Raw genomic sequence first — 14677 nt, forward strand, 5'->3', positions numbered from 1 at the left:
GGTCCCCCCCCCCCCCCCCCCCCCCCCCCCCCCCAGCGGCACAGGGGGACGGGGAATGGGGTTTACGGTCAGTTCATCACACATTATTTCTGCCGCTTCATCCTCCTTAGGGGGAGGACTCATCACACTCTTCCCCTGCTCCAGCGTGGGGTCCCTCCCACGGGAGACAGTCCTCCATGAACTTCTCCAACGTGGGTCCTTCCCATGGGCTGCAGTTCTTCACGAACTGCTCCAGCATGGGTCCTTTCCACAGTGTGCAGTCCTTCAGGAGCACACTGCTCCAGCGTGGGTCCCCCACGGGGTCACAAGTCCTGCCGGAAAACCTGCTCCAGCGTGGGCTCCTCTCTCCCCGGGGCTGCAGGTCCTGCCAGGAGCCTGCTCCGGTGTGGGCTTCCCACGGGGTCACAGCCTCCTTTGGGAACCCACCTGCTCCGGCGTGGGGTCCTCCCCGGGCTGCAGGTGGAGATCTGCTCCACCGTGGCCCTCCCTGGGCTGCAGGGGGACAGCCTGCCTCACCATGGTCTTCCCCACGGGCTGCAGGGGAATCTCTGCTCTGGTGCCTGGAGCATCTCCTCCCCCTCCTTCTGCACTGACCTGGGGGTCTGCAGGGTTGTTTCTCTTACATGTTCTCACTCCTCTCTCCAGCTGCCATTTTCCATCTGTCCCAACTTTTTTTTCCTTCTTAAAAATGTTATCACAGAGGCATTGCCACTATCGCTGATTGGCTCGGCCTTGGCTGGCGGTGGGTCCGTCTTAGAGCCGGCTGGTATTGGCTCTGTCGGACACAGGGGAAGCTTCCAGCAGCTTCTCACAGAAGCCACCCCTGTAACCCCCCCCCCACCAAAACCTTGCCACACAAACCCAATACACACACAGCAGGATGCCCACACCAAAAATACCAAGCCCAAGCAGTACACTATTTGAAGGACACCACCAAGAATACACCAGGCATCAAATGCACATGGTAAATAAAGCACAGCGCATCCTCAGAGACGGTCCCAGCACAAGCCATGAGATCTCTCTGGCTTTGGCCAATGGCAGCTTTGAAGCAGAGCTGACCAGGATGGCTCTAGGCACACATGACCCAAGTCTGGTGTAAAAGTTTCACAACAGAGCATCTGCGTTTTCATAAATGATCTCCAGAGCATTTTTTACATCTAACTGCAGCTGGCTTTGCATGTTAAAAATAGACAGTAATGAAATACAGCACTTCTTACTTTCTGAACTGAAAACACTAAGTCAGCTCTCCATTTACATTTTTTATAATGTTGATAATGATGTTATCCATTTATCGCTGATAGAAAACTGCAGCCAGATATTTTAATGCTGCCCAAGAATGCTCTGCAAGGACATTTGCTATGACAGTCAAGCACCAAGCCACAGCAGCAGTGCATGCTTAGTGAAATGCTATTGCCTATTAGATCTGGGAAGAACGAAAACAAGAATCTAGTGTGAATCTGGAGCTTTTCACATCAACAGATCCCAGCCCCCTTGGGGACGACATCGCATCCATTGAATGCACAGGGCAAATCCAGCAGCCCTAGCCTTTCTTTAGGCAAGTGAGGCTTTGCAGCCACCATGGACAACCACAGGTCGGGTGCCTCCTTCCTCAGGCTAACTAGGATGAGCAGACAGTGTGGTTCACAGCACAGCTAGTACGCAGGCTTCAGCAGTCAGGTCCACGAGCATCCTGATCATGTGAAGCTGTCAGATGGCCCAGATTCACATCCCAAGACATAAGCATGACCCTCCAGCATGTTTGGAGAGGCAGGGATTCAGGGCATGTTGTCCTGTTACTGCCTCAGTAGTGATGTTAAAATCCCTTTGCTGTAGGCAAGTGGTACAGCCAGCCCCTGGAAGTTAATTCAGTGCCTGAGCTGCCACCTCTTCCCCAGGGCTGGGGCTGTAGGGAGACACCAGCCCTGGATTACCGCTGCTGCTGGGGCGTACCTGGATGGGCTGGGGAGGTAGAGATTTGGCAGCCTCCTACGATCATCATTCAACCACAGGCTCTGCAAATTCAACACAGTGCCTGTACTAAAGACATCAGCTGAGCCCTGTATGGCTAAACAAGAGCAGTCTCTGCATTTAAGCAGCTGTGTTATCCTCTCCCCCATCTCCAGAGCTCCTGGCACTGTGATGGTGCACTGCCAAGTGCAGCTCGCCACCACCGGCTGCCAAAATCACACCGTGCAGCTTCACCCAGGCACCGTTCTGCCCATATCCCACATGGGAGGATTTTTCTGCTATTTATAAGGCGGCAGCCTCTCTCTAAGGCCCTAGAGTTCAATTCCACTCAAGCAACAGCTTCTGCTGCCCAAACACCCTCGCAGACTGCAGGTTGCTGCTGCCTCCCCAGGCTGCATGACAGAAGAGCTGCGCCAGCCCCAGTATTTGGTTTTGTTCAAGAGGGAATCCCACACCACAGCCACTGGGGTCAGTGTTTATGCTTAAAGGGAGATACTGTCAAGAATAAAAGAAAACAATCAGGATAGGTCTAAAGCCCATATTTTTTTTAGCAAATTTTGAAAGTCAATTTACTTTTAGTGAGGTGTCAGTGGTGGTTTTTAGGTTTTGTTTCACAGCAATATTCCAGCAAGCAGCATGTCCACACCACCACTCCAACTTTCCTCATTTTCTAGATCCATATGGGATTTTAAAATTGTTTTTATAAGTTAGCAAGAAAGTGAAATTCAAATGCTTAGTGGCAAACATCCAAAGTAACACAGAACAAACCTGTACTCCCTCCTACACCCCAGTCCCTAGGTCTCAAACTAAAGAGCAGCATCAATTCCAGTGGATTAATAAGTACCTTAAATGAAATGTCAGTGTTTACAATAATGCTGATGAAATAAAGTGGTTTGGGCCAATGATTAATGACAGCAACAGGCTGCTGTCTGGCCTTTAATTTTAGAATTTTATTCCAAAAAAATATAAGCCTACAAAGGCAAGCTTTATTAAACAGTCCAGCCTGAGATGTCATCAGCAAACTATTTCCCCTCTAGATAAATCACAGCTTCTTCTGTTGCAATTTTCTTATTACTAAATCTAACTCCACAACATGCATCTTTTCCCTGCCTCACAGCCAGTGAAGAAAATCAGACGAGAAGGGATTCGCTAGTCTCCAGGGCCTGTGCACCCAAAACAAAACTTTGCTTTCACCCTCAGCATGCCTACAGCCAACACCCATTGCTTTAGCCTATGCTTGAATGAACTGACCACAATCCTTTGCCATGCTGCCAAATTAAGCAGGTAAATCCAGAAACACCTGTTCATCACTTCTTCCAATCAATCCACCACCTAAAAAAACCCCTAAGTTTTACATCTACCCAAATGTTACGAGACAAAGGACAGAGAAAAATAAGACTTCAAAATACATATTGTATCCTTGATAGGATCACGGGTGTGATTTTGATTCAGATTTGGTAAAGGTTTTCCTCTTGGTATGTCTAGCTTAAGCATTCAGAAGTGTTTCTGGACCAAGCTTGCATGTACCATGTCTGAGCCTATTCAGAAGTGAAAGGGAAAAGCACGATATATGGTATTTCATGAGGCAGAAGCCTGTTGGGTGAGTCAGCAGGGAACCGAGCTCCAAAGTCCCCATCTCTAATAGAGTGATGCCTGGGTAAAAGGATGCTTAAACCTGTTTAGAGCTCAGTTTTACATATGAAGCCCTGCATGTCTTTTAAGGGTACAATCTAATTCAAGGAATTAATCCCCAGCCTTGCATTTATATTGGTTTGCTTGCAGAACAGAAACCACAACTTAAAAACACTGACTGAAATGCAATCGAGGAGTTAACACAGGCCATTGTCTGGTCCATCCACACTTGCTCAGCAGATGTCAATCTCAGCCTGAAAGCATCAAACCTGGCTGCAGGGCAGATATCAAGTATTTACTGCAGTCTGGCTCAACATGTGCCCATTTGGTTTCGTTCACCCCTGCAAAGCAGCATCTTCCCAATCTTGTGTGTGTGCCTAGCTCAAAAAAGATTCACCTCTGCTCACTGAGGGGAAAAAAAAATAAATTAGTAGCTCTGCTGCACAAAGAGCCATCTGAAATGCACACTGACACGTGAGCACATGCAACTCAGGAGCATGGCACCAGGAAAGATGCTGCCCATCAGGAGGGGCTGCACACCAGCAGCTCTCAGCCCCTACATTGGGCTCAGACAGACAGCACATAATCAAGCGTGAAGGACACACACTGTTGAGTAGTGTGCCTTAACTCACTCAAAACACTTGGGTCTCAGGACCTAAGTTCTTCCAACTCTTAATGACTTCCCAAACATCCACTTGTAAGAGTTACTCTTCCACAGTATCCTGGGAAAAAAAATTAATCACTGATTTACTGCATAGATTAAAAGGGCATCTATGTCCCAGACACTTTGGGAGTGGGATTTACAAGCAAGACAGGTCTGTTGGCTTAACTGCAAGACCCCACACCAAGTTACTGGTCTTGCAGTAAAGATGCTCTCATTTCAAGTTTTAGCTTCTTGGCAGCTTTAAGTGTTAAAGCCTGGTGGATGTGCTAGCCCGTGGTTTTGGCTTGGTAGCAGAGTTGAGTAACGCTAACTAGTGATTGACTATGTGATGGAATATGGACTCATTCCTCTCTTAACATGTCAAAAAGCCTTTAGCCCTGTAAACATGACAAATAGGCCTGAGAACCCTACCCCACAGGGCAGCTGCTTCCCCTCCTGCTGTCTCTGTTCCCCCTCTGGCATCACAGTCAAATGTACAGAGTAGCAGCATTAAAAAAAAAAAAAAAAGCAGTCCCTTTGCAGCACCAGCAAGTTCCATAATTATTTCCAGCATTACTGCAAGCCCACCATATGGTGCCTTGCTGGATGTCCTGCGACAGGGCCAGACTTCAGACGGAAGGTGGTCTAAAGTCCCTCTCTAACAAAATCTGAAATGGTATTCAACAGCTGAAGAGGCTGTCAAAATACAAGCTATCCCAAATGAAATCCTTCGGCGTACAGCCCAGAATTACTAATGGAAGAAAGCAAAATTGTTTTAACAGACAAGCTACAGCCTGGATTCATTATAATCTGCCTGATGGAAAGGAAACTACAGCACATCTGAAGTTTCCTATTTCTACTGAAAGTTGCGTGCATGCCAGCTTACTAAACCTGGGAAAGGTCACTGCAGTGATGTACGGCACCATCTTCTGCCCATATGCAGGTGGCGCAGCAAAGCCACAATAAACAAAACCTAAAAGCTGCTTCAAGCTCTGGCTCAGCTTCCTCCTGACAAATACTTAAAATAGCTTAAATAACAGGATGCGAGAGGGGAAAGTAACCCACACGTTTCCTTTTAAGGACATCTGCTCAGCAGGACACACTCTAGCAGGATCACAGATCCCTATTTGCCTTAAGCTTAACATTTCAGTGCATTGTTTTACCACCTTGCAGCAGTGAACAAAGTGTTCGGCTGGGTTACAATTTTTAAGTACTTTGTGTTTCCAGAAAAGATGCTTATCTCTGCTATTAGAAGCAGGCAGAAGGAAGACAAACAGAGCAAGTTCGCAGATTTTGTTCTGCCATGCCTCCCCTATGAAGAGCCACTGTTTAGCCACGTACATACATACACACATCTGTTACACTGAACAAATTCAGAGATTAGCTGAGACTTGGAGCAACCTACTCTTCTCCCACTAACCTGCGGGTCATTCAAAGCCTAGACAGTTCTGATGCCCCACTTCATTACTTTTTTCAGCTGTTAAAATGCTTTTCCGAACCACTGCTGTTTACCCCTTGTATCACTTCCAATACAAATACCTGGTTATAGGATGCTGGGAGCTGCTTGTCTGAGCTGTAGCTGACTTCAGTGCTAACCTTAAACCATGGTTTCTATCCGTGGACTGCTTCTAGGAAGCAGTAGGTAGTCTATGGAACTCTTGCCTTTTGCTGGCTGTCAGAGAACAGCGCACCAGCTGCATGGGAGAGAGGGAGATACCTTCAAGTGGCATAGAAGGCAGGTGGTGACAGAGTATACAGTAACACACCTCACTGCCTTCCAGCATCACCAGATGTCTCAATCTCGTCCAGCTGCACGCAGAAAAGCTGGTCAAACACACACCTTTGAAGTCCCATCAACCTACACATCCAGAGCAGCAACTTGCCCCATGCTAGAGTTAAAGCAGGCCTCCAGGAAGCCCATGCAGCTGCACATCGGAGCAGGGCGCATCTTGGTAAGCAAAAACCACCCTGAGAGATACTTCCTCCTCCCCACATCTCCTTTACAACATCCTAGAAGCCAATGTACTGAGCTTTGCTATAACCATGCTTCTCAGCTGCGTTCCAAGTCTTGCAGGTAGCTGGGAGATGAAAGGAAAGCTTCATTTTAAATAGCAGCCTTAATCCAACTTTCCTTCGCATTCACTAGAGACAGCATTAGAAGTTGCCAGCGAAAGTCAGTCACCCAGTTAGTGACCAGTTCTATATCCCAGGGCAAATATGGGTCCTTTAGGCAAGAATAAAACGAATAAGAGCATTAAAGGCACTCACGACAGGCGCGTCCCACCACAATGCTTGCAGGCTGTACCCTGCCTAAAGCGTACAAAACAGAAGACAGCTGAAAATGACCAGCAGATTCCATCTCACTTGTGGGTATATCCTGGCTAATTATCACATTTCTCAATAACACCTAATTTTTGACACTGCTTTTATAATTTAATACCAAACAGGGACCAGAGCGAGCTGGTTTCCTAAAAAAACAAAAAAACAAAAAAAAAAACCCACACCAAAAAACCAACACAGGATCTGACTTGGGTTTCTCCATGTTTCTAGTGCAAAGGCAGCCAGTCAACCTAATCTTGCTAATTTCCCCCCACACTAATGACAAAAAGCCACCACATTCCAGCCAGGTTAATCATTTTAAGTTTATCCAAGGACAGAACGGGCTGCCTGCATCCCAGCCTTATTGAGGTTTGTGCTCAGAAGCACATTAGGCAGCAAGAAGTACAATGGTCACTCATCTTCCTCTGCGGCAGCTCACTTCCACCTGCTGGAAAAGTCTCAGGAAGAGCGAGACAGGAGAGGGAACTGCCAAAAACGCAACTTGCTTCAAGTCCCAACAGGGAATACTACTCCATGAGAATCAGTTGTCTTTGAAATTTGTATGTCCCTCTGCAGACTGCAAAATTAGAGCAAGTGAGAGCTTTAAGAGCCACTCTGCTCTAGAGGGCAGTTTACCCGATACAGATGCGAGGCAACTACCAATTTGTATTTATAACCAGTGCTTGAGTGATGCCGATGTCCAGTTAGGAAAATGAAACACTGGCTCTGATCACTTGTGCAACTCATTCCCAGCCAGTGCCAGTCCCGGGTGTGGTTCCCCAGCTGCATACGCTGACCTCAGTCCACACTGCTGCGGTCCAGCTCCCATCCTGCCCCTCCCTGGCGTTTCTCTGATCCTCCAGTAAGCCATATCAGGAAACTAAACCAGCAGAAAACAGTCTTCTCCATGATGTCAGTTTTCTGCCCGTTTCAGCTTCCCAAAGCAGCCTGCCAGAGGCTTCTGCAATGCCAGCGCAGGCGGAAAGCTGGAAGGCAGGCAGAGAGCTTGGGCTGTGCAACCCCTTGAGCATCGCAGGCTGTGAGGGAGGTGAGAACCAGAGAAGAAACAGAGCCACCAGAGGGCAATGCATATGCACTGCAGCCGCAAAGCATTTTATTATCACTGCAAGTTGTTCCATAATGGCCAGGTAAACAGACACTAATTAGGTTTTGCCTACAAGCTCACCAAACACAGTGCCTCAAATACACCCGCACAAACCAGAAACATAGCACCTACATTTACCATCTGCACTGCTCAGCCAATCTGACAAAACCAACATCATCAGAACCAAGCTCTGTGCAAGCCCTGAAGCACTGCCTGGGCTGAAGTAATGCAGTACCTGTTTGGATATTCTGCCATCAGGAACCAACAAAGCCTACCCTGGAGCAACAGGGCAAGGCTGTCTGCCAGTGCTCACTGACAGCCGGACTGCCCATGCCCCTTCCTTTGTGCTCCTTGGCTAGAAGTGACAAGCCAGAAGCAACAAGACTGCCAAGGGACTCCTTGGCATGGAGAAGATCACGAGAGCAGCAGACTGCCCACATCCTGCTGGCACCGCTGCTCACAGGGCTAGGATAAATTCATTTCAAATGTACAGCAGACAGGAGCGTGGTGCCCTCCTCACTGTGACTTACCAACTTTTGCAAAGGCCTCCTTGAGTTCCTCCAGCTCATCTTTGGAGATTTGCGTGGTGTTGGCCATCTCATTAATTTACGGAGTACCTAAAGAGAGAAAAAGGACACTGTGTGAAATCAGGCTGCATTCAAATGCATGCAGTTTTGAACAGCAGTACAGTAACAATCAATACCAAGGTCACCACAGTTCTTGAAGCCACGTTTATCTTTCCACTAATAAAACAGATGTGTGAAACTCAGAGGGCGGCAAATTCCCTCCTTAACAAGTCAAAAATCCCATTAGCCTTGTTAATATTTAGCTCTGTGTATTTATTTTATGGGCTATTTTGTTCTGCACACATTAAGGTACCTGCTACCAGTGTGTTCTGTAGGTCAGAAAAGCTCACATCTCCAGGGATTTTCCACAACTTTGAACAAAATCAGAATCCAGATTTAAAATATCAATGCAAAATATACTGAACGCTCTGCCTGCTGGTCTGCCCCCAAGAGCACACAGCCATCAAACCCGAATAATAAAGATTCTGAACAGTACCTGAAAAAGGTCTTTTCGCACAAAGTAGTATACCTGCTACTGTTTGCAAAAAAAGAAATAGTCTGCTCTTCTACAGGGAACTGTTTGAATAAACACCTGCCTATTTCCCCAGAGTCAGTCTCTCAATAAACCATGTAAGCAACAGGCTGTTTGCACTGCCACTGACCCCCTCTCCCCTCCTGAGCAAGGCACAGCAGGAACACCGCAAGCAAGTCTGGAACAGCAGGCATCAGCCACGCTCAAACCCCAAGTACACAGAAACTTCACATTGATCAGACCTGCTTGGTGTTTAAGAAACAGAGAGGATGAAGCGTACAGTTCCTACACCCATCTGCTATAATCCTCCTTTCCAAGCACTGATTAGGTGCCACCCGGCCAGCCTAGACAGGAGGCATCACCATAAGGATGGTAAAAGGCCAGTGACGTACCCACGTCCCCTTCCCATGACATTCATGACAGCAGCATCAGATGCCCTGTTGGCACTTTGGCCAATATGACCAAGAGAGATCAGTGATTGATGGAACAATGCAAATAGGGGAATCCCTGTGTGTGAACAAAAAGGTAGGCAGACAAACACATTCCAGCACATGTGCTAGTTCTACCTCAGGGTCTTTAAAACATGGATCTGGGCAGGCTCAGTGCAACTTCAAATGAGACTTGCATTCCAAGATTTTCCAGCTCCCACAGTTAGCTACAATCACTAAGTTGAGAAACAAAAGGTTCCTCCTCTGCCTATGGGAACAGACACAGCTGCCGCCTCCTCTGTAAGCAAAAGGATGAGCAGTGAATTCAGGTTTACAGATTGTCAGAAGGCAGGATTGTGAACAGGCTGGCTCACTGCTCAAGCGACAAGAGGCTCAGTTTCATAAATGCCTGTGCCCTGAGCAAGCCTCTTTTGTCTGAGGCTCCCAGCTGCCTTCACAAGCACTTGTTAGCTTAAGAACATGAGTTTGCCTGTAGCTGTAAATATTCATTTTCTGTAACACTTTACTCAGTCCGGGAAGAAAGAAGTCCTTAGAGATGAGAGCAATGGGCAGGTGTGCCAGCATGGGAAACCAGCTCAGACAGGTGCTAGCAGCAGAGAAAGTCAACAAGAAGTTGCATCACTGCAGAGACAAGAAGGAAAGCACATCAGACCCCACCTCCAAAAACATCTGCAGAGCTGCCAGCGGACACAACAAGATGTTTGACAGTCAGTAAAAGGTAAAAGCCACCAACAGCAAGACAGCCAACTTCATCATTGGACTTGTACTGCAAGAATGGGGCAGTGGCAGGAATTGTGGCAAAGCTGCATCAGACTGACTTGGGGGGGGGAAGCACCATAGTAAATGTTTTATACCATTTCAGAGATAACAAGTTAGGCTAGTTGACCAAGGAAATGCTACCATGCAGGTCCTTGCAAGACGCAGGAATGCTGTGTGCAGCGCTGCCCACCTTGCAGGATGCCCAGCCTGGGACCTACCCCTGTTCCTGAAGCAGCCCCCTCCCTGCAGCACTCCCACGGGTGCCCCAGCAGCCTGAGCCGCAGTGCCACCAAAACCTGGCTGTTATTTCCAGGGGATGAAGGAGTTGCTCAGCAAGAAAGTCAGCTCTTAGCAAGCTTGGTGCACGCTACAGGAGGTGGATTTCACAACTGGCAGAAACACTTGGGGAACACTATTGGGAACGGAGACAATTTTGGCTACGCGGGCAGGCAGGTGGCATGAGCTGCCAGGCAGGAGAGGGCAGGCCTACGAGACTGAAATTTCAGTCAACCCTCCTTCACAAATTCTGCCTTCTTCCTAATCCTCACTTTCACCTATTTGTTTTCAAACCATGAGGATTTCCTGCAAAAAGGGATTTCCAAAAGCATCATTATCTAACCACTTCATTGGAATTTAATTAGCTGCTGACTATCTCTAACATCTTTAAAAGCAAAACAAGCAGCAAACACCACCATAAGCTGAGGGCTTTTAAAAAAGTTGCTCTGTTTGACTTTAACAGGGAAATATTACACTCTGGATATGCCCTGCAGTTGTTTGTGTGGGTCTTCACTTAAAAAAAAATTTCCCTTCCAGCTCCTATGTTGTTCAGCTCAGTCAGTAAGTCTACAAAACAGGTTTACCTCTCAGTTTTCATACTGCTTCCTCCTTCTCTGTTTCTCTGCTTGAGAGGAGAGAGGGAGAATTTGAACCAACAGAGAAAAAGCAGACACCTGACCTTGTTATAGCTGTCTGGGAAGGGGAAAAGTATAACAAAACAGTGTATGAAAAGGTTAGTGGGCCACAAAGTTACAAGCCGACAGGGACTGCTAAGCTCCCAAGGCAATTTTACAGAGGTTTTTTGCAGCAGAGAGGTATTACACCAACATTGGCACACTCATCTGGGGGACAGGAGAGTTTTCAGTTTTTTGTTGTGTGGGGGTTTTTTGTTTGTTTTTAATAGCTGAGTCTAGGGCATTCAAAATCATGTTTTTCATTCAGTTGCATTTTTAAACAAGAGGCTTTGTCTTCACAGACATAAAAAGCCCTTTTATCACACTGGCACAGGGATCACACATCAGCTGCCTCACTCGAAGCCCTGTGGGGACACGGCACCACGCTGCTCACGCCTCACCACGTCACATTCACTTCTACCACAAGCAAAGTCTCTGCCAGGGCACGCAATGAGAGCCAGAGACAAACTCACATTTAAAGACCTATTTTAGAGGGAGGAAGAGAGAACGAGGGGAAAAAAGGAGACAGAAGTGAGCTACTGATCCCACACCCGTTTTACACCCTGGTGACAGATGGTCCATCGGTCAGTGCACACATAAACAGAGTGTATAAGGAAGCAATTCCTGCTCCAGATCCCGTTTGGTCCTGCCTTCATCCCTTACCCCACAGAAGAAAAGCAAAGGCAGCTCCATAACACACGGCTGCACAAAAGCAGCTTCACAGAAGAGAGCGGCTGGCAGACGGTGCAGCCCGTTTCTGTGCTCTGAAGACTTCACTTTGTGCTGCAGATCAGAGCTGCTTTAAGTGCGTCTCAGGTTTTTGAATATCACTCCCGTCCCAGAGAGGGGCTGTATAAAGTTTCTGTGCAAACAAGTTTTATAGCTTCTAAACACACTGCAGTCACTGAATCGGGGTTAGTTTATTTGCTCTCCAGACAGAACTGTAATACAGGCAGGTCAAATAAAGCTGCCCCAGCCGATGTGTTTTAACAGCTGTAAGCCACCTGGAGACACACCATTGCAGTGGGGACTGCCACCAGAGGGATGCCTTCTCTGTGGTGCTCAGCACTTCCAGCACAAGCGCCAGAAGCTAACTAGGGCATTTGGTGGATTAACTGCTCAGACAGCAACTTAAAAACACTCAAGCCCAGAGAAAAAGTCCCCAAGACTCTTCCCCCCAAGAGGAGAAGCCCTGGGAGCTGCATCCTGAACAGAGGATGGGTGGAAATTGGTGGCAGGGGGTGGAGGAAGCATCCAGGCATTTGCACATCTCCTTGAAAGCTGGAGGATTAATTTAATTTTGAAAGCACTGGGCGACCAAATATTTCCCGACAGCCACTTGAACACTTCCAACAGAAACAGAGCTGGAATTTGCTGCTGATCCAAATGAAAGAATTTGCTTTCTTAGCAGCTCCGTGTTAGTTTGAAAACCAAGTCGCTCCGTCCCTCCCAGACCCGCCCTGTTTTAATATCTCTAGAACTGACTGATTAACAGCATCAATTTGTTTACTCAAATGGGCAGAGACACATGAAAGTGTCAACAAAAAGGTATTAATATGTCCTTTTTCCATCCGATAAAAAAAAAAAAAAAAAAAAAAAAAGCGAGCTAGGCCTAGTCTGGAGCAGTGACTCACCCCGTATGTATTCCTCTGAAAAAAGGAACCTGTGGTTTTGCTGCCTTTTCATGACAAAGGCTCCAGACATGAGAAGGCAAGTCAGTCAGCATTAACTAATTAAAAATACTTCAAAACCCGCATATCTCTGACCACTAACCCAGCACGTATCAGTCTTCCTTTAGGAATAATGAGCCAGACAGCCAGGCACTCGGTCCCCCCCAACCCACGGCAAGTGCCAGCGCCCCCGGGCTTGCAGCACAGGGCACTGACGCAGCCACCTTGCTAATTTGGAGGGAATCCTGGTGATTCAGCTGAGGCAGGATCTAGCCCCCAGGCTTCCTGTGGCTCACCCCATTCTCCTCTTCCTCCCTGTTTCGCAGGTAGTGGTCTTGGCCCTGCCAAGAGCCGCATCAGAGAATGGGGTGGCCACCCGCACTCCCCTGCTTCCCTTGCCCTATTGACCCACCCCCCAGCTCCTTTTGCAAGACCACAAAGTCCTTCGGAGCCCACTGCTGCAAGGGCCTCTCCCCCACTGCCACGCAGACCCCCTCCACAGGGCCAGCAGCATCATGCCCATCCTGGCATGGCTGTGCAAGCTTCAGAGCTGCTGGACAGCCTGGGGCAGCCAGTCTGCTCAGAGCAAAGCAGCAAGGGAAGCGAGTCACTGGTAAGGGCTGAAAGCCTGAGTTTTCTTTGCATCCCTTCCCAGGTGATTGGGATGCTGCAAAGGATGCTGCAGGGATCTCCTGATGCTGCAGGAACCCTCCTCCACAGGCACCAGCCAGCCTTAGACTCATGCTGCATTTGGAAATGCTTGCAGGCAGGAGAGGGCACACACCCCCTCCCATTATCAGGTGCACCCAGCAGCTCTGCTGGCTCCTTTTTTTGGTCCAGTCCAAGCAAAGCCACTGGGGTTTTACAGACAACATCTTCAAACTTGATAGCAACAGGAAGAGGCAAAAGTTAGTGGTTCGCAGTCTTCATCTGATGAGTCCTCCAAGATAAACACTTACTGCTGCTTTGGGAGGAGACAGGGAGATTTAGGGATTGATGGCCTGTAAATGAAAACTTGTCATGCAATCCATCCTCTCCTGCTCATCATCCGTTTGTGTGTTTCAAACCATGTTTTGTTCATCAAATTCCTCCAAGACAGCACCCACTCGTTAGGTGTGGTTATTAGCAAACACCAGGTTGCTGGAAGCATATAAGCTTTTATTTGGTAATTACCTTCCAGGCAGTCACCCATCAGAGGCACAGGCTGAAACCAGACCTTCGCCACACTTTTGTCTTTCCATATAGCAATAGGTGCCATCCTGATAAGAGCAGCGATTAGGTGATGCTACCCGATCCGCAGGGACTGCACCGCTGCGGTGTCCAACACCTTACCAACAGCATGATGCCACTACAAACCACTGTCCCCCAGAAATGACTTTGCTGTTGGTCTTTGCATGAATGCTGGACTCAGGAACACCTCCATGTTTTGCATCCATATCAACTCAGTTAGCTGCTTCCCCTGCCTCGGGAGGAAAGGGGCATGCGAAGCTTCAAGCAGGTATTTCTTTGCAGTGCCAGACTTGGGCGAGTAGCTGCATCTCTCATCTGTGGCTCTTCCCTTCAGCCAAGCTTTCCCAGCCCCATGCACACCAGGCTCAACACTGATGAAACTACAGCTCTGCTCTCAAGGTCTGCAGTGCTTTAACTATCGAACAGCACCGGGCTGTAAAGCCTGCAAAGCAATCACCCAAACCCAGCTTTATTTCGTTATTAAGCCAGCTTTCCTCATCCATGCACAGCACCAAACAACTTGCCTCAACAGGCCAATGACCAACTACACACAAATTCAATTTTAATACTGAATTTCTTTAAGCATGTCTTGCTGTTTGAATTTACTACCTCCCACCTCCCAATTCTCCAGCTTCCTCGAGCTACTGCCTTTACACACAGTACATTCAGTACACACAGAGTACACACTTGGACTCGTCCATGCGGGTTGTGTAGCCCACCAGGTGTTATACAGCCACTTGTTGCATCGCAGGGAAAGGACACAGGACAGCAGATAGTGATTGCCACCTTATGGCTCACCTCTTCCCAATCCCAGACAGAGATTACCTCCAGCTGCTGTTTTTGAAGCATCCCTA

General features: G+C 47.9%; 1 protein-coding gene across 1 annotated transcript in view; it reads right to left on the reverse strand.

Annotated features, from left to right (window-relative positions):
* Window positions 1-14677, reverse strand: part of PLS3 (plastin 3) — a 34864-nt gene that overhangs the window by 15305 nt on the left and 4882 nt on the right. Inside the window, exon 2 of the mRNA XM_010565267.1 lies at window positions 8198-8286. Within this exon, the coding sequence (XP_010563569.1) occupies window positions 8198-8264 (67 nt within the window). The 5' untranslated portion in view covers window positions 8265-8286. The remainder of the gene's footprint in view (window positions 1-8197; window positions 8287-14677) is intronic.

Source organism: Haliaeetus leucocephalus, unplaced genomic scaffold (assembly GCF_000737465.1).
Source record: "Haliaeetus leucocephalus isolate CR32 unplaced genomic scaffold, Haliaeetus_leucocephalus-4.0 Scaffold189, whole genome shotgun sequence".
Classification (NCBI taxonomy): Eukaryota; Metazoa; Chordata; class Aves; order Accipitriformes; family Accipitridae; genus Haliaeetus; species Haliaeetus leucocephalus.